The following is a 22,661-nucleotide window of genomic DNA, read 5'->3' as shown; positions in this document are numbered from 1 at the left end:
ATGTTTTCCCGACGAATTGCGGCAGCGCGACCACTGCGAACTTCCATTATCCCACGTCAAACAACCCTCATATCACAGAGATGTGCCAGCCAGGCAGCTGCCCCCAGCGGCCCAGTTCTACCATTGGTCAGTCTGCTTGATCGCAGTTATTTGTTTCGGGGGAAGCGTAGACTGACAAAGTAGGCTGAAGACCGATATTGAAGATCCTGGCATGGTTAGTGTAGTTCGACTTCGATTTCTGAAATGGATACTAATACAGCATGAAGAACGGAGGATATATCAACCCACCCAGAATCAAGCGTCAATTCCGTGACCCTAATGCCGACTGGTGGGATAAGCAAGAGCGAAGAAATTACGGAGAGCCAGTTCATGAGGATAATGACATCTTGGGCATATTTTCACCAGAAGAATACACACATCAGAAGGTCGGAACTGCTGGATTTCAATTTGGCCTTTTTATTTTATCTGTGTTGGGACTTTGCACAGTCGTGGGCATGATGTACCCAGATAAGCAATCCGCTCCAAGAGAATTCGAGGGTGGACTTGAGAGAGAATTGGGTGGCCCAACTGCAGTCAGGGTACGTTACGATATTTGCGAGTCTCACCAGTTGCTTTTTACTGACGCAAAGAACAGGCCAGAGCTGCTGGAGATCCATTGTGAAGGAAGGCGGCTATGTACATATGAATATCAATTTGAGCAAGCAAGTTCTGAGGGGCATTCATTGTGAAGCACTATATGTTTTCAAACCTTCATCAACTCCAAGCCTTTTCTCATAGAAGTTACGATCATGGCAAATAGTGCCTTTCCTAAAGTATTTTGAGATAGCGTAGTGAATTTTCCTCTCAGGTAAGGGCGTGGGATGTCATATCCAGCTTGATGAAATCTGGTGGCCATATTAAACAGGCGGATAAGAATCACCAGTATTCAGGTCGTTCCTTCCTCAATCAATCAAACGCGATGTTCTTACCAAATCATCTTTTCTCTAGCCAAACCTCTTACCTGGATAAAGCTTGCATGATTTTTGCTCTATCCTCAGATCTAAGAACTTATCACTGCTGCCCTTCTTTCTCTTTCTTTCAAGATTTGCTTCAATACTTGCTTGTGGTTATGCCATAACCTATCAGCTTATATTTGATTCCTAGTGATTAAAAGCCATTCAAAATGCGTTATCAGAATTGGGATGTTCTCATGTTTCCACATGAATTATGCAAGATCCCAATGCAAGAGTTCAAAACTTCCTGTCAAGTTGTTCAGGACCACGGTAAGTACTTGCTTCCAAACCGGAGGCCAATGTCTTCCAAACTGATGCAATCGCAGAAGTCCATTACTCGCAGACCACTGCTCTGATAGTTCCTATGGTTACTTGTTTCATACCAAGCTTAGCTGCTGGAGAGCCCTTCCGAATTTCTATCCATTCTTGGCAAAATCCCGAAGCCAGCCGTTATGTACAACATATCAGCAATAGAAATGCGGAATATGTTATGTTTGAAGCTCGTGTATTTGTGGATGGACAGATTGCTGGGTAGGCCTCAACCATTTGTCGCAGGCAAGCAGATGTATTGACTAGTCTTATTAAGTACCAAGCTCTTCCATCGAAACGGCCCCTGGCCAACAGTTCTCGAAACTAGTGTTGGTAATAAAATCATTCTTCTTTTTCACCCGTACCTAGTATAAACATAACTATATACTGGAATGACCGAGAGCCAGCATTGTCTAACAATCTATAGAGCTCGATAAACAGGGAGATTGCAAAAAACTCGAGTTTCCTGCCTTCCATCGAGAACTTCTATCGCAAAGTTATTGGAACCCGGGAGACGATCTCGGACGTGTAAAAGTAGTGGTATCGGAAGGTATTCCAAGAGATAATATTTCTATGCCTTTCGAGCGTATCAAGAACTTAGTAGCTTTCTCGTTTCAGCATGCTCCATTAGGTATATCCATTAATTTTCATTTCCATAATGACAGATTATCAACCTAACAACTCTTAGACGTCTTGGAAGCTTCTTCGATTGCATGGCCAAATGCGGCCATGTGGCGCCAGGTATCTCTTGTTGCCCCTATCTACAATCAGCATCCATCGCCGAAACGGGTTGAAGAGGATCACGAGGCTCATGCCCATTCTCCACGAAAGTCACAAAACATTGGTTTCTTGTCTTCGCAGTCCAACTCTATGCCACCACCAGCAGCACCATTCTCAAAACCTCCAAATTTCGACCCATTCACTGCTGACTCAACACGTCCTGCCTTTGCAGGCTGGCGTCGTCAAGGGGTCTCAACCGAAACTTCTATGCCGGATCTTTCAAGTGATTCTAGTGGACAGGCAGGCAGTATTCGAAACGTATCAGATCCTATGATAATCGAGAAGGCATCTCGAAACAATGACATGCAGAGTATGGGCGCATACGAATCTCTCTGTGAAGCATTACTGCCACCTGTACCTGTTAACACACCACAGAATGAATCTGAAATGACATCGGCAAACACAATTTCACTTCGACAGACATCTTTGCAAAGAGTATCTAGCAGAGTCGGCCCCGTCGATCGTGTAACAATACCACGCGCAATGGGTGCACTGGATGCACCCGAAGGACTAGTATCTCATGTCGAAGAGGCTCGACTCCGTGACTCTAGAAGATTGAGCTCTTCTTCGCTGAGTTGTGCTAACAAGGAGAATGAAAGTCGAAGTCCAGCAGCTCCATCGGAAAGCACTGGTCCTAACAACCAGAGAACTGCAAGTGATGGTTCTACTAGAAGAACGTCTAATCTTTTTACATCCACCAATGCAATTGGCACTAAAAGACAAAGGAACGTTACTCCTGCTTCCTCAAAGGCCATTGATGATGAAGATGAGCCAAGATCCTCTCCCTCGTTGAGAAAGGTCTCGAGGCAATCAAATGCCAGTGGGAATGGGAGGGGAAAGGATGCTGAAAGAAGAGTTTTAAGTACCGTTGATAATGCTTGAGGAGAGAAACAAACCATGGAGAGGATGTGGGGCATGATGTGTAGCCTAAAGTTCGAGCTTATATCATGTTTGATGGGGGACCTCGAGAGACTTAGGCAGCAGTGAACTGAGTATTACTTGGCATTCATTTGTTTTTGTTTTTATCAATCATGAGGTTCCGATGCGTTGATTTCTTGTCACAATTATTGCTATCGTTATATCGTTGTTGTCTTTGCCTGTTTGTTATTATTTTCTTTTCGGTGGAGAACTCGAACGTGTTTTATTCAGTTGATTCGATTAGTTGAGGGAAAGTAGGAATGGCAGTATACCCGGAAATAATCAATAATTTTTCAATAGCATTGGCAAGCTTTTAGAGTGACATGTGATTGTTATGTTGTGTTGTATGTACCATAAGGATAAACGTGAGGGCATATGTGACTTATTGTGTGTTATGAAGGAAAATGGTGGTAGATGAGGATGTATATACTTCATGTGTGAAAATCATTGGGAGAGGTGAGACTATGTGTACTCGCTAAATGAAGGATAGAAGAAATATGGCGTAAGGAAATTGTATGGGAATCGGACATGGAAGAGGACATGTGAGGAGGAGATTGCAGAAAGAGAGGAAGGAATAGTTCAAGAAGGGGAAGGGGGTGTGAGAAATAGATTGGAGATTGGAGATTAGGAGTGAGGTGGAGATATTGGGTCCCCCAAAGGAGATAAAGTTGAAGATTTAGTTTGGACGGCAGTGGGATTTGAGCGTGATAAAAAGAAGGACATAAAGGTGTTTGGGAAGATTTGATAGAAAGTTGGGATGAGATAGGATAGGATAGAATAGGATAGGATAGGATAGGATAGGATAGGATAGGATAGGATAGAATAGGATAGGATAGAATAGAATAGGATAGAATAGAATAGAATAGGATAGAATAGAATAGGATAGAATAGAATAGGATAGGATAGGGAGGGTATGGTGGACTAAGAAAGAATATATCCCCTTCGAATATCTCGGTCACAGCTTCAAGCTTCAAGCATCAAGCATCTAGTATATATAATGTGCGTGTGTGTGTGTGATGTCGAGTGAGTATTCATAAGTGTATCCTACTCGTCTTATCGCAACCTATCTAATCTCTTATGTTTGTCAAAAATGAGGAGATCAGGATGAGGTGTCGTGCTTACATGTGTGCATGATATTTGAAGACCTTCATTTCACTTCGCCGTAGGCTGGCACATCTCGTTGGCCAAAAGAAATCAAATCTAGTCAGACGAGCGTGCGGGCACCTCGTTCGGTGAAGGGTGATGGATTCATATTTTGAAAGGGTATCTGCATCTGGAATGTATCAGGATAATAGCTATCTCAATATCATATATCATGCCGTACTCATCTCAGAAACAATGCAATCCGGGCTCATACCCATCTCACCTCGAACTCAGACCCAACATCACAACTAACATCCTACAGCTCACAATTGCATTAAACCATAAATTTGTATTGTTGTGTTGTATTGTACTGCATCTATAATACACACTTTCTCTTCCCTCTCTGCTCCTCCAGCAACCACTTTCCAAAACCCTTTCCCAAACCCCATCCATTCCATTTACTCCCCAAAACATGATTGCACCCCCTATCCCCACTGATCACTCATGAATATCACTCATGAATAACAATATGAATGTTCTTCGAATCAGCTCTGTTTCTTTTACCTTCCTCGCCACTTCTCCGGGTTTCAATCGTTCCATCCTATGCATTCCAGTCTAATGTTTACTCCGAGGGTATGGTGTGGTATCGTGTTGTATCGCGACTTTGTCCACAGAACCAGAGATAAGCATTGCTGACTTTGCTCTCCCGTAAAAAGTATGTGTGATTTGTATGTGTTCGTCGAATTGAGGATACCAAATGAGGAACGAAAGAATTTGAATTCAAAAAAGAAATTAAACGCCTGTCGCTGATGATGATAAATGATGAAAGTGATGCCAAAGCCAGTTCCAAATGCAATGTCATCATAGAAGCCAAAAAGAAAAATCACAAATGCCAAGCCATGCCAATAATGCCATGATGGAGCCTACCCCCCATTGCCAAAAACGAAAGCAAGTGCCCAAACCGAGTAATCAAAAAAGGAGGTTCTGAGATAAAGCCCCCAGGATGTTCGATGAATTAGATTGAACCAGAAAACCCAAGCCGAAAAGTACGCCGTTGTAATGCCTCCTCATCTTCGTCCCCTGAGTCGCTTGGTCGTTGTCGTTGCAGCAGATATTTGATGCCGGTGTTGATGTACAGCCAGCTGTGTTATTTAAGATGAGACGTATAAGTTTGTGTGGAGACCAGGAAATGAGTGGATAGTGTCGTAAAGTAGTATGGTGGAAGTGATCTTTCTTGTGATCTCTTTGCAAGCTCTTTGCAATGATCATTATGGAGAAAAATCATGAGTCGTTAATGAAAGCGGGATGTGTGTGATCGTGTGTGTTTGAGGGGTATCAATATTTGGTTCGCCTTTTTCCTGGTCCCGCGCATCATGTCATACCTCTCGGTCCTCTTTGGTATGTTTATTCTTCTTTCGACTTGACCAGCCTTGATGCCGCGATGCCTTCCGTTTTCGACATACCTCCTCGATTTCCTTGGTTTCCACGGCTAGTGGCTATTTCTTTCTGCCCCCAGCACCAGTAGATGTAATCTTAGACGTGGACATTAAGTCTCCGATGTACTTCTGTAAGAATTTGTTGTTGTTATCGAGTTTATCGTGTTCCTCTTTGACAGCTTCGATTCGATTAAATATTTCGAGGAGAGATTGTTGAAGAAGTTTAGCGTGTCTTTAAGGGAAGTAACGAGTTAGTATTGTTTGATGGATGTTCCGTATGAACGGTAGCATTCATGGGTGAGAAGGGAGGATAACATACTCGTTGAGTTGCGCTCTAGCATCTTGACTCATCTTCTCCAAATCCTCACTGTTCCTCCTTGGACTCATTGCTCTTGCATCATCCTCGTCGAAGACCTCGTCCCCTTCTTTTAATTCCACGCGCGGGTGTTCGCGCGGTACTATTATAGTACCGCTAGACTTTCTAGTACCAAGCTTTGGCCTCTTGATTGAAGGTGTACGACTAGCAGAGGTGTTTGCTGGCGTGCTTCCTCCATTTGCATCGGACGAAGATGTGCTTGATGAGTCGTTGGTTAATGGAGAATCGGCCAGTGATGGATTGACGGTACTGGGTTCCAAGGAAGAGGTTGGCGGGATGGCGGGAACCGTTGCTTCAGTTGGTGAAGCCATGATTAAAGGGAGCCGTGAGGTGTGAGGTGTGAGCTGGGTAGATGCTCGACTAGGCTGAAATGTACAGCTTTAAACAGAATGTCAAGTTTCGTGCCAACAACTTCTTAAACCGAGTTGACTGTCTTACTGGCAGACCTGATGTTGTATTGTGTGGTAATGGGATGGATGGTGTTGCCAAAGAGAAAGCGATGGGTATTGGCTCCGAGGGAATGTTCGTGATTGGATTCGAAGAGATGGTGATGGTGGTAGTAGTAGTAGTAGTAGTACAAAAATATAATAATGGGGTATCTTTTGCTGGAGAAGAGAAATCGAATAAAATTGAAACTTTTTGATAGGAGTTTGATTGTTTTTTTCCTTCTTCGTCTTCTTCTTCTTTTCTTTTAGGATGAAAGCTCAGAAGAGCTACGAGCAAAAATAATTTGCATCGAATCTCTTCTTCTTTTTAATGTTTTTGCAAAAAGGAATCTTTCTTCTCTTTCTCTCTCTTTTTTTTTCTTCCGAAAGAGAGATTTTTGGTGGAAAACAGTGGGAAAAGGTGTGTGGTGTAATGTGTGGTAGGTTATGGTTGGGAAGGTTCGAGTATATTGGGGTTACTTTTAGTGTTGTGTAGTGTATCCATTCAAAAAATCCGCCGTGACACCAAAAGATTTGCCAGCCCAGTGCAGTAAAAGAGTATCGGTATCCTTTTCCTCTCACTAACTTGGTTCAGGGAAATAAATGGACGATGGAGGAGAGGATAAATGATAAATGTGGAAAGCTAAGACTAAAGAGGATACAACTTCGAGACGAGGTGTATCAATTCGGAAATGAATAATTTTCATTTATTCACAAATCACAAGATGGTTGGATAACATGGACTCTCTGTACGGACAGACTGAAGGGAAGGGTTCAGGTAGATATGGTGTATAGCCAGTAAAGCAATTAGATGAATATCAAACGGTGCGTGATGAGCTTCTTGGGTATCTAGATGATCTCTTCTTCGTTTCACATAGGAGGTGTGTCGTCGATATTAGATACGTACCGGTACTTGGAACTACTTACTGTTACGACATGATGGAATGACTCGAATCACTAGATGATATATAGAACTTGAATAATACAAAGCTTAGATGTACTTGTCTAGCATGCACAAAGCTAATTCAAGTGAGGTTGTAATGAAGGGGTAGCGTCGAATAAGCCCGATCATATCACTCTCATAATTCTTATTACTTCAGTATGGTACGTACTCAAGTATATCCCTACGCTTTCCATATTGAGAAGATAGATATACCACATGGTAAAGATTCATGTTCTTAATCATCCTGCGAGGTAGACTTCCTTCAATGATGAATTAGATTCTTATTTTCACTGATCTCTGCTGACTATTGAATCTTGAACATTGAATACAGAGAGAATTGATGCTATACACTTTAAATTCACATATATCCACATAATACAATTTATTCATTCGTCTTATTTGTATATTCACATATTCACATATTCAATAGAAAGAAGTAAAAAGGTACTTAAGCCGAGGGGGCGGCGGGCAGCATCCTTCTCTACTTTTTCTCCCCCTCCCAGCTTTTTTCAACTTGCCATGCCCGGTGTCTCTCCCTAGCTTGGCTCCCATGCTCTCTTTTTGCAAGTTGTAGTGGACCCTGATAAAGCCATCAAGCACTAGGATACGTCGCTGCAGATCTTAACACCTGTGATTATGTGACGCTTTACTTCTCTGGTAGATTCCGAAGTGCCAATTATGCCACAACAAATTATGCTTGATCCACCCCTGACCGAGAATGATCCCGGACCTCTTAACACAACGGTCAGAACCTTACTTTTGAAAACAGAGAGAGAGAGAGGGAGGGGGGAAGGAGAGAGTGTGTGTGCGTGTGCGTGTGTGTGTGTATTGAAGGGAATATTGAATTGTTGGTTGTGACTTAGCAACCCTATCTATTATTTAATCAAAAGCAGCAAATTTGAGGTGAAGTATAGAGACGTAGCACAATACGGCACAGTCGGTAGATATTTTTGATCAAATTATTAAATCATCATGGTTAGCGGTTGTGAGTGACACTACAGCATTCCCATTATTACGAAGTAATTTGAAACTACAGCGATGTAAATGAAGTGTATTGAGGGAAATGTTGATGTGTTCAGAACGTGCGTGTTACTCAAGGAACAACTTTTCCACCTACGGAGTGTCACCAATGATCATACTCGAATATAAAATAGTGTACATGTCTAAGTATCCACCCCATCATGCAAAGCAAAGAGGAAAATGCAGTGGAAGGATCGTTTAGACGTTCCTAGGTAGATGCAACGTGCCGTAACGCCGTCGTCCGCTTCCTGTATGCAAGAGTTAAAAGGCTTCCTTAATTGTGATATCCAGATAGTCGGGTTAAGGAATCATGGATGAAGGGGTTCAAAAAATCTTTTTGTCGATGCAAATTTTGGAAGTCTTCCTAAAAGAGTTGAGTGGGGGTCAGGTTAAATTGGGTTATCCCTTCATGGGTTGGATTTTATTGTGGATGTCCTGTTTCCTTTCCAGTGGACTTTGAGCACACACAGATGAAGAGTGCTCGGTACTTGATTGTAATTTGCTCGCTCGTCTCGGTGAGTTCGACGTTTTATTAGTCAAGAGTTCAGTGTTCACGCGTGGTCAACTGTGTGTCACTGTCAGACTTTGACTTTGTTAAACTGCTGGGAAGTAGAAATGAACTTTTCCAGTGTTATATTGGATATGCTAATACATAATCGTAAGGCTAGGAAGAAATATTATGGAAACACCATTATGTCACCAGCATTACGATGAATCAACGATACTTACACCACACGCACATATGGAGAGATCGGATAGAGTAGGATGCTGCGAGACCCAATGCAAAGAACAAAACAAGAAGAACTTCGTAAAGGAATTATGGATTTATGGAGAGCCTGACAACGTTTATATGCACTTAGTTCAAGTGAAGTTAGTTGTTGACATTTCAGATGATATCTTGCCATTCCTCCTTACTTATTCTTATGCGGGCGTGAGTTAATTAGTTAAGTCAGTGGTCATAATTATTAATGAAAGGTCAAGCAACGTCAAAATGATATCGAAATAGTTTTACAAAATCAACACTTCATCTTGCAAGAACATATTGATAATAGCCTCTTTGAGATCTGCCAATACAAATCACACCATAATCCTACTCGGCTTCTATCTTGTAAGACGATCCTATTCATTCTGAGGTTATCTTGAACATCATTGTCATTTCGTACTTAAAACTGCTGTCCGTCATATAATATACCTAGCATTTCCAGCAAATTTAAAACCTTGACCCCTTCTCCTGCTTTCGATTCTCCTCTCTTTTCTATGGGATCCTATACATAAATGTACGAAAGTGTATTTGTGTACGAGTACCCCTGAGCTAAAAATCTCAAATCTTCCCAAAAGGTTTCAACACAACAACACACTTTTTCAACGGTAGGTCAAGAAATTTAGAAACACCGAACTCACAAAAAGGGACCCACGTCGTCATGATGTAATTACGCACGGGATCAATCAAAGCCACTCTCTCCCACAAGCATTAAGCATCGAATACATCAAGGGCTTTCAAGCATTTCTTGATTACTACACTCAATTAAGCACTCAAATCAAGAAGATCAACTACCATTTTTACCCCTTATAGTAGTAGCGAGTAATAGAGGAGGTATAATAATACAAATAAGGTAGACATGACCGCTAATCTCTTGAAGCGCCGGGATTTTGATTTGGTACGGGTCCAACGACATGACTGGCACTGCCGTACGTACCGATATAAGAATCCCTACGTATCCTATCCTACGAAGGACTACTTGCGAGTCACAAGTATCGTGAGATTTTCCCCGCTCATCATCATTTCCATTTACAGCGGCATAATAAGACGTTGGAAGATCAGATCAACAAACTAAGGATACAAATCATGAAACTGTTTCCGATGCCGAGCGTTTACGAGCCCTCGGAAGTAGGAAGAGGCGCTCCAATCCTTCTGTTCAAGTTTCATGTCAAATTCAAATCGATCGACTCTTCAAAGCGTCAAGAGTTTAACACTCAATGAAGCCATACAGATTTCAAGTCCTAACAATATGACAAGTTGACTCGGGTTCGCTGTCAGTCGTTAACCCCTCCTCCAACATTATTTTCAAACCTCGGAACATACATTATCCAAGCTCAATGCTCATCAAACAAATTCTGTGTCCCCATGATGTTCCGCCTTTCTCACGTTGCCGATCCCATGGAAATACTTCCCTGCAAAATCTTCTCGACGATTTCAAACGAATTACTAAATACAGAGGACCCTGAAAGCAACCCCTGGCTCTACTATCCATTTAAGACAATATAAAGTAGTGATAAACCTTATACCACCCTATTAGAGGCTATCATCAGTATGATGACAGCAGTGGTGCAGCGATGATGATGTTGAACATGTTGAACCTTTTTCTCTGCCTTGGTGCCTTGGCCTACAGGATCAGGGTTACAAGTTAACAAGTCAAGATACCTCCAACCTCACTACAATAAGCTTTTACTTATTAACAAGATCACTTACGAGTATTGCCACAACATAGTCGTCGCGTTTCCTCGTGCTTTGGTCTAATTCTTCGTATCGCCAGCACAGCCTTGTGATTCATCATTCGAATCATCAAACCTGAAAAGATTCAGCCGCATCAGGGAGACCTGTCAGCGAAATCGCCTCTTGCACAAACCAGAATATCCCAGAATGTCCATTTATTATGGTTCACGAATGAGATTATGAGATTATGAGAAGCTTACCTAGGCGAACATCGGCCATTTTTCGGAGTGGGTGGTCCGACAATTGTCGGTCATATGTACTCCCAATATTATTGTCCCAAGATTTCGTGATTTTACTTCCACTAAAATACGGACTATGAACCGCGATTGATCCTTGAAGTAGCAAGAAAGCACAAACCACCAAACCGTCAAAGTGAGCACCACGGGATGGATCAACAAGAGAATAAACAATAATCAACATAGCGGTGAGGTGCGAGAGTTTGGAAAATCATTTGCTGAAAATCTTTGTAACTGTTGAACCATAAGAAAGATCAGCTTCTTACAGTAAAACCTCTCCATAAGGATACCGGTTTTTGTAGACTTTTTTAAGGATATATAGAGATATTATTATATAGAGGTATCCGACTAATTCCGATATAATAATAATCAGTTTTCGATTAATCCTGATTGGGTTATATTCTGTAACATTTCCGTAACAATTTTGGAATTTTTTTTTATTTTTATAAAAAATAATCAAAATTTCAATATATCGATTATATAATAATTAATTCTAATGATTCTATTGGTTTATTAAGGATACACATAATTCTGGAACTGGAAATTATAAGGATATCCTTATAAAGGGGTTTTAAGGATATAGATTATTTTTAGCTCTGAAAATTTTTGGGATTGAAAAATATATCCTTATAGAAAGATTATTCTTATAGGGGGGATCCTTATGGAGAGGTTTTACTGTATTACTATCATCTATGCAGAGCGGCACTTTCTCTGGTTTATCTTCGTGAGTGGGAAATAAAATAAGCCATACATCGGATTTGATGCACAGTATTCCCCGGATACACACTTCGTCGGAGGTCATGGGTCAATAGAGGGGACATTCAAGATTCAAGAATGTACAATCAGAGTGTCGTGAAAGTTCCCCACTGGTATCTATTTTTCTACTTTTTGTGGGTGAGATTCTTGATAACCATCTGACTGCATTATTCGTTATTCTCCTAATCGTCGCTTCCCTAACACTCAAAATCGTAAGCGGATTAGCGAATGTGGATGAAGGGGCTGAGAGCTTGTTTTGTTCACACGACCTCTTCTTTTCGTCCAACTTTTGAGGCTGAAAATTGATTTGCCCAATCTCGGTATTTGCAGGCTATTATTACCTTTCACACAAAGAGGGCTTGATCAGATGGAATTATTACTTCATTCGTTTGTACGCACTTGAATAAGTTGAGGAACGGCAGCGCAATTACACAATTCTGTCTATATCTCACGCAGGTGCGCAAGGCAGCTATGTGGTACAGCATGAATATTTACAAGACTGAACAGGCATACCACGTGGAAATGACGATTTGGCTATATTGGTTATGTAACGTTCAGCGTAGGTGGCGGAAAGACCCTGAATTTTTTGTGTCGGATTGTCGAGGATGAGTAGGAGGTTTGAGATGATCAATTGGTTATTGCATTTTGATGATTTGATGAATGTTTCTATGTCAAACTTGAGGATTTAATGAGTAAAACTTGCCACACGATGGAATGTGCAAGAAAAAAAGCTTGACAAGCTGTTTGATTGGTCAACTTTAAACTTGAAAACCAAGAAATATTGTGGTGTTCTAATGCCTGGAATTTGATATCAGGGCAAATGCAGTACATGTCGAATTCGGTATGCAATTCCTATTATACTGAACGTGCTTGCCTTCCAAACTTCCACGATCCTTCCTTTTGCATAACGCTATGTCTAGAAAATGAATATAGGGCTCTTTTCTTCAATGACTCTCATGATTAGTACGATATAGCACGATTCGTTCAGTACCATTAACCACAATTAGTTTGGACCGACTGGCGGAGAAAAGACGGAAGACGGAAACTAGTCCGTACCTTGAAAGTACTAAAACATACGTGCCAGTAGTGAAGTGATTGAAGAAGGTTCCTCGGCAACATGGTTAGCGGGTGCAGTTTGGGGTAAGAGGACGGTGGAATTCGTAAGGGGGCGCTTTTTTGGTGGAATTGATTCGGCGGTGTCGGGGTGTATTGCAACTTGGGAATATGATGAGAGGGAACTTATACTCCTAATAAGTTGAGAACATCATGTAAAGAGAATGAGTGTTGAAGGATGGTAGATTCTGTGGATATAAAGATGGAGTGTAGATCCCTAGTGCTGGTGTTTCTCTATTGATACCCCATTACCTTCGTTTGCTTTGTTTAGTGCTCTCCTAGTCTCTTAACCCCCTCACACAAACCCCCGAACCGATGTCTACAGCCCAATCAACACACTAAAGATACGATGTTCAGTATCGAAATCTCTTTCAACATGGGAAAGCACCTCGGAAAAACATATTCATACACTATTTCACATCTTTGTAGGGCAGATTCGGGTAATCTTACTTTACTCATAACTCACGAGCTCACGTCTCAAGATTTTTAATGGGGAAAGAAAGTCGGAGAACTCCGTTCTCCCCTTTGGGAGCAAGCTGTGGGTATTGGGGAGGATTATATTATTTGGACCAATCAGGCGTGTGTATGGATATTTGATGCTACTTTACTAGGGCAACTAGGGGTAGAAACTAGAAATTAGCTTGCTGCCCAAATCTTACTCACCTGCGAATCTTTGATTTTTACAATGCCCAATGATTGGTGTTTGCTTGCATGGAGAGTAGTGCATATTGTTGAAATTAAAAGCTGAGTGGAAAGTCATCTTTCGAGTGTGTGTAGTGAGTGGGATGAAGTCTTAACAGAATCCGAGTTAGACTTTAGGTTACCAGACCACTAACGGATAGAAATTGGCAATAAAGATGCAGATTCAAACATACATGTGCATACACAAACTAATCACAGTAGCTGAATCATAGATTCATTAGCTACGGGGTAAGATACCAAGCTGCGCTTAGCAACACTACTATGTTTGGTAACCGATCCTAAAGCATGAACTAGTCTTTAGGAAATCGATAAATTGCGCATGTGGCGTGTTGAAGGAGGCGGCTGATAAGGCGAGGTGTGGACTATCACGGCATCTTCATCCATGGATGCCATGGTGGAAAGTATGTGTGTGGTGTTGGTTAATTCAGTGAGAGTTGATTACTTGAGTAGAGCAGAGTGGTTGTTGCTAGGTTTAGCCCTGTGCTTTCTGACAAGTGGGAGAGACTAGTAAAGGTCGAAGATTGAGTTTGTGGGAGGATTGTTCGGATGTGAAGAGGTGAAGGGGTGATGGGATGGGATGGTGGGATGGTGGGATGGCGAAATAAATTGAGATCAGGTGGGTGGTGGGTGGGATTAGGGCGGGAGAAGAGGGGGTGGGGTCGAATGGAGAGGATAAATAGGATTTGGCGCGATTAATTGAATAAGTGCTTTTTCGAACCAACAATACAGAAAGATAATAGCATAGGCATCTATCACATTGGATTTGCGTTTTTGTTGGATGATGACTTGTGCTTGCAAGTGAGAATCGGAGCAATCTGGTTGGTACTGTGCAGTAGGAACACTGCATAATACTCTAACCCGAATCAATATCATAGGATGCTATCTCGGAGAATAATCATCCATCCAAAGCTGAATCAGGTGCAGTGTAAATGTAACAGGTACTGATTGGCCAACAAAATGTTTGAATTGAACTGTAGGCATCATCACTCTCTTTACTGCGGGGAGTTTTCATTCTGCTAATTTGCTTGACGGTATTTCGTTAAGATTGGCTGATGTTCCGTAGACAACAAACGAATAACAAACAATTCTAAATATAGCTTCCTCCGCAAACCATCCTAACCTCTGGTCCTCTGCAATACGTTAACATAAAAACGCCCTCCTCATTCCTGTGTACCGCAATTGTGCTCTAGATGCAATCAGTATCAACATATGATACTGTAGCCCCTGTAGTTATCGTGCCATTGATAGCCTGGGCTTGGGCTATGGATGTACGTGTATTAGCATTCATTAAGTTGCCCTCTTGCCCTCATAACCTCCAAAAGCAAAGAGAAAACTCACCGCCACTAGTTGTTAACCATAATCTCTTCCCTTCTTTTCCTCCAACTCTCTCAAATGCGCCCGCCGTAACACCAGCCAGTACTATAGATGTGTTACTACCAGCTACAGCTACAACCTCACTCATGCCCTGTTTCCACATGAATAGCGTATCTTGATCGTTGCCACACAAGAAGATTGTACCATCTTCACGAATAATGAAATCATCTGGACTCGTTACATTCACTAGTAATACACTATCACTCGTTGGTGCCGCAGTGATCGGAGCGATAGGTACGCGGTTGAAGGTGCTTGCGCCGAGATTGTCGAAATAGAGATATGGGGAGCGGTAATGAATACCGTTGATTCCGAGATGTGCTTCTGAACTTGGTGGGATGGCCATAGACGAGAGCCTAAGGGGAATGGTATAAGAGGATGTTGCGACATTGACGTTATAGATTTGACCAAGAATTGAATCGCTTATAAGAATATGTTCCGGATCTAAAGTATCCATGCCGTTCAACAAAACAGATTCTGGAAGATCGACTATGTGGGATACTGTTGGAGGGGAGGTTAAGATACCAGCTTTGGAAGAGAAGGTGTTCAAGTCCACTTTGTAGATTGCATTAGAGTAATTCGTAGCCTTTGTGAAAACAGCTGTGTAGGGTGTTTGGACGGCGACGTAGAAGACATCCGAGAAGGGTGTGATTTCAGTGATACCTAGAACTGTAGAGTTGTGAAGTCAATATTTGCTTTTGTAGGAAGGCTCTTGAGGACAAATGGGAATTTAGGTTCTCGTAGGGGAACTGAGAAGACACATAAAATATACGGTATAACATTGATATAGATAGGGTAACTGAGGAGTACAATGTGAGACAATATGCATACGTCCGATGTAGGTAGTTGTATTGAAAGTATGAAGGGTTATAGGAGCGGTTTGGTTGGAAGGGTCAAGGAGTTGGAGGATCGGTGTATCGAGACGGGTAATAAGTAGTTGGCCATTAGAACGGACGGCAATGTTCTCGGCCCAGGTTTTGTCCCCGAGAAACTGGAGCTCTGTGACAGGAAGTTGAAGAGACGAGGCCGAAGATTTTGCTAGAGGTGTGGTGCTAGCGAGGGAGAACAAAGTTGTGGTCAAGAGACCTGTAATATGATAAACACAGCGCATCTTGTGAACGGGGAAGGAAAGCAAAGGTAATTGGAGTAACAGGAACACAATTGAACTGTTTCACTGGTAGGACACACCCAAATTTATATTTATGAATTTGTCAAACCGCATTTATAACTATTACTAGTGACTTGGAAAGTCCATGGGTCTAAGGCTAGGGTTGTACAATCAAAGTTCAGCTCAATCAATATTGATAGTTTCCTCCCTCGAACGAGTGGTACGGAAAGGCTCCGTATGCTCCGTAAACTGCATAGCAAAGGCTGAATAAGCATGTTAAAAGAAAAGTTTGCAATTGTTATTAAGCAAGAGATGCATGAAAATTGAAGATGTCTCAGATTTCGAACTATTGGAACTAAGACGAGTGACCGGGAAAGTAAGAAAGCAATTACCAAGGATATCAGTGTGTGAAGAAACTTGAAGAGATTTGATAAATCGCGGATTTGCTAGTACTTTCAACATACACAATTCTCTGGTACGCTGAATTCATTCCGTGTAATCACAATATGAACGAACATGTCATTGCCGACTATAGTTCTCGCATGCCTTCCTGATTGTTATTACGCAAAAACTATTGCATTGAAGCATCTCTCGTAGCTGAAAAATTGGAAACAGTGGACGACTTGATGGTGATCAAACCCAATATCGGTTGTTTGATGCAATATATACCGTCCAAGTAGCCGAAACTTTCATATGAGCAGAAGAGAAAATTGAAGTGTCGGCTTTCTGGTTCCCTTTCGATATGAGAGCTAGTCTTCCGTAAAACCCGGCCAGTTATCTCGACTGAAGTTTGGCTTATTGTGGTCATCCGCAATCATGACATGTTCCATCGTGCAGACATCGACAATAAACTTTGTGTCTTAATCGAACTACAGCAACTTTGCTGAATGGTGCATGCTATCTCAGACGTCAAACACCGTGCCAATGTATGATTCAATGCCGGGAAAGTAGGGAGTTGTATGGTGTTCACTTGAATTCCCGGATTCTCGAGTGAATTCACTTGCAATTGATACCTAGTATCGCAACTATCCAAGACCGTTAACCTCACGAAACCAGTGAATTATAGTATGACCATCCTCTACAACTGACTTGCTAAAGTCTGTCACAGATTTCGTGATGAATAAAATTCTCGGAACAAATCATTTACATGATGGCTACCTAGTAGATGTTGGGCCACCAGTGGGCTTGTTTTTCTGAAGTTTGTCTATTCGCTTCAAATTCCTTGCACCAAGCTCGCTCAGAAGTTGAAATCTACACCGCTTTCTTTCATGCTAACCTAATCAGAATGCAACTATGGCAGAATCTAAACTGTCCCTTGAGCACCACGAAATAATGTTCACAGCACAGAATGGAAGATGCGATGTCTTGAATGAAGTGTCACGATCTTTACTTATTAATTAATGAATTTTATGATTGTCATGATTTATGGGAGTTGATAGTCAGTAGCGTTCGGTCCTTACTAGAAACAATAAACCAATACAATAGATCAATTGACAATGGAACAACCATCGTCAAGCTCAAAGGTTACAGGTAACATACTCTCAATGTCCTATGCCCATTACATTTACTAAGAACAATAAAGTGGAATATTTCGATCCTGATAACGTATATCCGCTCTTGTCGCCAGGACTTCTACCTCGACTTCCTCTACGAAACTTACACTGGGAATCACACGCTGGTCCGCTCCGTTCCATATCCTCCCTACATGTCGACCTCATCAAATACAATCCAGACTCCGGACTAAGCGCACCATCAGTGCCCCTTAATTCGAGTGTATCCGATCTCTCAAGAGTAAGAAGTACAGACTCTGGCATCAGCGCAGATGATGGATTTCGCACACAGGCAATTGGCCAAGCTGTTGACAGGCCTCCTGCACTCTCCCGATCCAGTACGAACTCGGCTGTGAAGGGCCGCAGACACCAAATTCCCGGGTTAAGACAGACACCGTATTTGAAGATTCTGTTTCTGCGGTGTGATGATAATGATACATACAAGTCTCAGGGTCGGAAGCAGGTTCGAGAGTGGATAAAGGAGCACACTCCATCATCTACAAGCAAATCCACTTCGCAGGAAAACCACGACAATTTTGAATTCCTTATTGTTCATGTAATCGTCCCGAATACCGCAGCAGCTACACAGCCTCCAACGAGTGGGAAAAGTGCAGACGGTAGCTCTGGATCTACAAGTGAGAAATCTACGGCACGTTGGAGAGGCGGTGGATCATCTACCATTCTCGAGAAATTGAGAGCAGACTTCAATGGCTCAACGAAGTCCGGTGTTGATCGGATTGCTCAAATTCGCATTGGCATCAACGATGTTCCATATAACATGCTTCCCCGTGTTGTACCGGCGATTCCTGGATCCTATACGGAAACACCACAAGAAAATGAGAATGCCTGGATTGATCTGATTTCGAAGCTCAAATTCTTGATATTGCAGTCATTTGACATGCGGGTAACTCAATATGAAGAGAACATTCGGGAAAAGGATAGTCAAAGAACTTTACCTGGCTGGAACTTCTGTACATTTTTTGTACTCAAAGAGGGTCTGGCAAGAGGATTTGAGAGCGTTGGTTTGATCGAAGATGCCTTAGTGGGTTATGATGAGCTTTCCATTGGCTTGGACACAATTGTTAGAGACCAAGCTGCTGCAGAGCCTGGCACTCAGCACGGCGGCTCTTTCTTACCTTACACTGAAGAACTTAAACTCCAGGCAGAGCGGGCTAGAGAGGCAATTTTGAAAGACATAGGCTTGGAGGGCGCAGGATCAGACTCAGAGGAACCGATTGACCTACAGTCCACGGGTGGTACTTTCGAGAAGGAGGATGATGAAATCCCCATTGACGCATCGAGGAAAAGGTACCGGGAACTCATTCTTGCGAACGATGTTTCAATATTTGATTTTCGGTGCTATTTATTTGCTCGCCAATTAACTCTCTTACTGCGATTAGCAAATGCATGGTTTACACAAGAAGAATTACTCGCAAAGCTCAAAGAGCAGCGAGAATCAAGTTTACTTGGAGTAGCTGCTAGACTTCCAGCTTCACAACCTTCAGATGACACTGAAAATCTTGCTGTGCTTGGTGAGGTCTGTAAGCGAGCAATGGATTTTATTGGTGCTATATCAAATATCATGCGTGAGGATATCTGGAGTGCTTATTTCCATTCTCAAAAAGAGATTTCCTACGAGAAGGCAAAATCGGATTTTAAATCAGATCCCGTGATGAATCAAGTAATTGAAAATGTTGTTTCCTCTTTCACATTTTCTCTTGCTCAGCAGATACTCGCACAAACTTCCACAAAAGCATTGCCTATCCCACCTTCGACACTGGCACCTCCCGGCGGCGGAGCAGAGCCGAAATCCTCAATCCCCGAACCTAAAACCATGATGCATCCTGCTAGGACGACTTCTCTTGCCCTCCGATCATCGTCTCGAGAGCCTCCAAGTCCCGGATTGTTTCCCGGTGGCCGAAGAGCCAGCGTACCTGGTCCTGGTGCGAGTTCGTCGGCCTTCCTCAAAAACGGGTTAGAGGACCTTGCTGCCCACCGAGCCGAACTCTATTTGCTCTCTCGGAGTGTTCTAGAGCACATTGGTAAGCAGCGTGGATGGACTGCCGGCTGGGAAGATGTGAATAAGCATCAAAGCGAGGATGTGGAAGTCATGGAGGAGGTTAATCTTGATGAAGAGACGCCATCAAACAAAGACGAGACAACTTCTCCAATTCAATTTCCACCTTCACTAAACGGCATTGACAGCAAGTTGCTTCGGACAGCACTAGACAACAAGGTCGATTTTTATCGTCTCTACGAAACTCTTACTGATAAAGCACTCCGGCATTATACCGTAGCAAACCGCATACAATCTGTACAGACCAGCATGGCAGATCTGGCTATTCTCAAATATCATTTGGGGGACTATGCTGCCGCTGCCTCCTATTTTTATCGCATTACTCCTTTTTACGGAGATGCTTCGTGGACACAAGTCGAAGTATCGCTATTAGTAATGTACGCTAAGTGCCTCAAAGAGTTAAGTCGTAACGATGAATATGCCAAAGTCGTACTGAAGCTTCTTGCGAGAGTGGCCATGATGGAGAAAGACAAACTTACCAGAAAATCAGCTTTCAAGATTGGCCAAATGAGCACGTTTGACGAAGGAGATGTCATGCTCAGTGATAAATACCTAAATGAATTGTTGCTGATAACACCAAACCTGTCCCGTGACGTTCACGTCCCACTGCAGGATTATTTTAGTAAGATTGAAGTAGACGGAACTCCTCAATATCATTCTAGTCAGGATAGTTTCGGTTTACAGCTTCGACTTCAATATTTGTTGAAGGAAGACTTGAACGTCGATAAGGCCCGAGTAAGAGTTATTCCGTTATTGGGCGGCCCTGGCCGGGAAATCTGGCTCGAAACAAATGATGCACGTTTATACAAAAAAGGATGGAACAAATTATACGTTCAGAGTAATGTAAGTGAAGATAACACTCTTAATTTGAATATGTTCTTACGGTTATAGATCATAATCCCTGGCTCTTATCAAGTTACACATGTCATTCTCCACAGTAGCAAAATTATCATGGAGTATTCACATGATAGTATTGGGCATCTATCTACAAGAGAAAGTGGTTTCTTCAAATGTCCGAAACTACTCCTTTACCACCGCGCAGAAGCTTTCAACGCCAAACTCTTTTCCTCTAGATGCATGCATCTAGACCAAAATCGTTCTTTAGAGATTGAGCTATCGTCTGGGTGGAATAATGTCAGAAACGGCCAACTTCAAATTCGTGCGGCAACAGCTGGGCTGCGGCTTCAAACGAGTGAGGTAGCGATTATCGACGGACAACTCGACATTTCCAAAAAGAAAGAGGCAGGGGTCGTTCACTTTGGTGCGATGGAAGCAGAGAGCATTGCAAGAATACGAGTGCCGTTCAATCTTGAACACGAGGTGAACGAAGTCACACTTCGACTTGAAATATCGTACACAACGAAAGATGGAGACTTTTTCTTTGCTACCACTTCTTCGGTGTCAATCATGCTCCCACTCGGTGTCAATGTCCAGGACGTATTTAAGCATAAAGCATTGTTTTCTAAATTCACCATCTCAACATCCACAAACAGCCCACTTAGACTTCTTAGTTCTAAGTTAGAAAAGTCCGAAATATTTGAGGCACATTCTGGACTGGGCCTAACACGACCTCTCACCATATTTCCTCGTCAACCAGCGTCTCTACTGTACAAAATCATAAAGACCGATTCGCCTTCTTCCCCAATCAATCGACGGAAGTCCCACAAACCGAGAACTTTATCCCTCATCTTACATTATATTTGTCTTGATGAAGAGGTTTATGATGTTGTGGCTCAAGTTCTGAGAGACTTTCTCGGGAGCAACTCCTTACGACCATATACTCGCCTGATTATACCTGTCGTTCTGTCGGAACTTCGATCAAATTTCTCGCCATACGATTTTGAAAGGGCCGCCATTCTTGGTGAGATACCTACTTCAGCTATCCTTAACATCAGATGGCATGACCATTTTTCGGGACTGGGAAATTCCATTGAACAAGATCAAGATACTGCTCTGCTCATTTGCAAGACACTTCAGGAATGGCAGAAGGAAAATCCTGTCATCCCTTTACCGCTCCTATCCGTCGACGGAGCTGCAATCTCAAAAAGTCGATCGATTGTAATCCCAGTGGATGTCCCTTCGGTGATGGTGGTGCATACTGCTGACCTACGGCTACTTCAAATGGCATCAGTAGCTTCTAGTAGTGCTGTAGCAGCAGCAAACGAGCCAATACCAGCATTATTGCACCTTAAATCGACGAGGAACTGGGATACTGCCTCTCATGATGATGCTACAAGCCCAGGGGAAGATATAGAATTTGTATATGAGGTTACAGGTCCATCAGATACATGGCTCATTGGTGGTAGGCGAAAAGGCCACTTCAAAGTCCCTAGAGCTGTAGATGGAGGAAATCACAAATTGAATTTCCCCATCGTGCTGATCCCTCTTCGGGAGGGGTTCTTGCAATATCCTACTATAGAGATCAAACCACTTCCCGCTACCAGAAGTATCAGACCAGGATCATCAGGCGGTGGAGAGGAAGGCGTGAAGAATAAATCACGGCCTGTAACTTGCGAAACTGACTGTAAGAATACTGGCGAAACCATTAGAATTATAAGTGATGCTAGGAAGACGACTATGAGTCTAGATGCTAGTGGACCGCAGGGCGGAGCTTGGTTGCTAGAAAGTGAGAGAAGACCAGCGGGCGCTGGAGGCATTGTGATCGATTGAAGACATTAGACTTAATATAATGATTTTGGAACAAGGATGTTTGAATGCACAAAATGAAATGTGATGGTGAGGTCTTACTTCCCGTATCAATTAGAGTAATGAAGTCATGCTTCATATCGAGTGACAAATAGGTAGAAAACAATCCTCGTGCAGCTAGAAGCTTAGAAAGTATACAACTCCGCCGCTAAGAGAACCAAGTTAGTCCCCTTGTAGTTTACCATCTTGTGATATGTGCATCTAGCTTCGGAGTTGCATACTTTCTGGCAGCACGAGTAGTGTTCATTAGGTAAGATTAAAAGAGC

At 42.5% G+C, this 22,661-nt stretch overlaps 7 protein-coding genes across 7 annotated transcripts; 4 read left to right on the top strand and 3 right to left on the bottom strand.

Moving 5' to 3' along the window:
- EAE98_007694 (uncharacterized protein) lies at nucleotides 1-661 on the top strand (the record flags this gene model as incomplete). Its single annotated transcript, XM_038955317.1, has 4 exons — nucleotides 1-126; nucleotides 191-214; nucleotides 267-578; nucleotides 635-661. The coding sequence occupies 4 exons, from the start codon at nucleotides 1-3 to the stop codon at nucleotides 659-661; spliced, it is 489 nt and encodes a 162-aa protein (XP_038808495.1).
- A 501-nt stretch (nucleotides 662-1,162) lies between these two features.
- Nucleotides 1,163-2,963, top strand: EAE98_007693 (uncharacterized protein; the record flags this gene model as incomplete). Its single annotated transcript, XM_038955316.1, has 5 exons — nucleotides 1,163-1,262; nucleotides 1,319-1,523; nucleotides 1,579-1,634; nucleotides 1,729-1,932; nucleotides 1,990-2,963. The coding sequence occupies 5 exons, from the start codon at nucleotides 1,163-1,165 to the stop codon at nucleotides 2,961-2,963; spliced, it is 1,539 nt and encodes a 512-aa protein (XP_038808494.1).
- Nucleotides 2,964-4,416: 1,453 nt separating this feature from the next.
- EAE98_007692 (uncharacterized protein) lies at nucleotides 4,417-6,839 on the bottom strand. Its single transcript, XM_038955315.1, has 2 exons — nucleotides 5,838-6,839; nucleotides 4,417-5,750 (listed from the first exon to the last, which is right to left on the bottom strand). Exons 1-2 carry the CDS (start codon nucleotides 6,203-6,205, stop codon nucleotides 5,579-5,581), a joined length of 540 nt encoding a protein of 179 aa, XP_038808493.1. The 5' UTR covers nucleotides 6,206-6,839; the 3' UTR covers nucleotides 4,417-5,578.
- A 2,122-nt stretch (nucleotides 6,840-8,961) lies between these two features.
- EAE98_007691 (uncharacterized protein) lies at nucleotides 8,962-9,425 on the top strand (the record flags this gene model as incomplete). Its single annotated transcript, XM_038955314.1, has 2 exons — nucleotides 8,962-9,213; nucleotides 9,258-9,425. The coding sequence occupies 2 exons, from the start codon at nucleotides 8,962-8,964 to the stop codon at nucleotides 9,423-9,425; spliced, it is 420 nt and encodes a 139-aa protein (XP_038808492.1).
- A 460-nt stretch (nucleotides 9,426-9,885) lies between these two features.
- EAE98_007690 (uncharacterized protein) lies at nucleotides 9,886-10,995 on the bottom strand (the record flags this gene model as incomplete). The annotated part of the gene is made up of 4 exons (XM_038955313.1): nucleotides 9,886-10,313; nucleotides 10,366-10,666; nucleotides 10,753-10,851; nucleotides 10,977-10,995. 3 exons carry the CDS (start codon nucleotides 10,993-10,995, stop codon nucleotides 10,563-10,565), a joined length of 222 nt encoding a protein of 73 aa, XP_038808491.1. The 3' UTR covers nucleotides 9,886-10,313; nucleotides 10,366-10,562.
- Nucleotides 10,996-14,769: 3,774 nt separating this feature from the next.
- On the bottom strand, nucleotides 14,770-16,065 carry EAE98_007689 (uncharacterized protein; the record flags this gene model as incomplete). The annotated part of the gene is made up of 3 exons (XM_038955312.1): nucleotides 14,770-14,843; nucleotides 14,922-15,623; nucleotides 15,786-16,065. 3 exons carry the CDS (start codon nucleotides 16,063-16,065, stop codon nucleotides 14,770-14,772), a joined length of 1,056 nt encoding a protein of 351 aa, XP_038808490.1.
- A 1,493-nt stretch (nucleotides 16,066-17,558) lies between these two features.
- On the top strand, nucleotides 17,559-22,359 carry EAE98_007688 (uncharacterized protein; the record flags this gene model as incomplete). The annotated part of the gene is made up of 3 exons (XM_038955311.1): nucleotides 17,559-17,592; nucleotides 17,645-20,532; nucleotides 20,581-22,359. 3 exons carry the CDS (start codon nucleotides 17,559-17,561, stop codon nucleotides 22,357-22,359), a joined length of 4,701 nt encoding a protein of 1,566 aa, XP_038808489.1.
- Between the last annotated feature and the right edge of the window lie 302 nt (nucleotides 22,360-22,661).

The sequence above is a fragment of the Botrytis deweyae genome (genome assembly GCF_014898535.1).
Source record: "Botrytis deweyae strain B1 chromosome Unknown BDEW_018, whole genome shotgun sequence".
NCBI lineage: Eukaryota > Fungi > Ascomycota > Leotiomycetes > Helotiales > Sclerotiniaceae > Botrytis > Botrytis deweyae.
The sequence above is the reverse complement of the archived record's forward strand: the minus strand, read 5'-3'. Positions and strand labels throughout refer to the sequence as shown.

Bases quoted from the DNA above. Each gene is read 5' to 3' on its own strand.
- EAE98_007692 (XM_038955315.1), bottom strand. From the start codon at position 6,205: ATGGCTTCACCAACTGAAGCAACGGTTCCCGCCATCCCGCCAACCTCT. The intron at 5,751-5,837 runs GTATGTTATCCT...CTTCCCTTAAAG, and splicing joins GCTAGAGCGCAACTCAACGA to ACACGCTAAACTTCTTCAAC.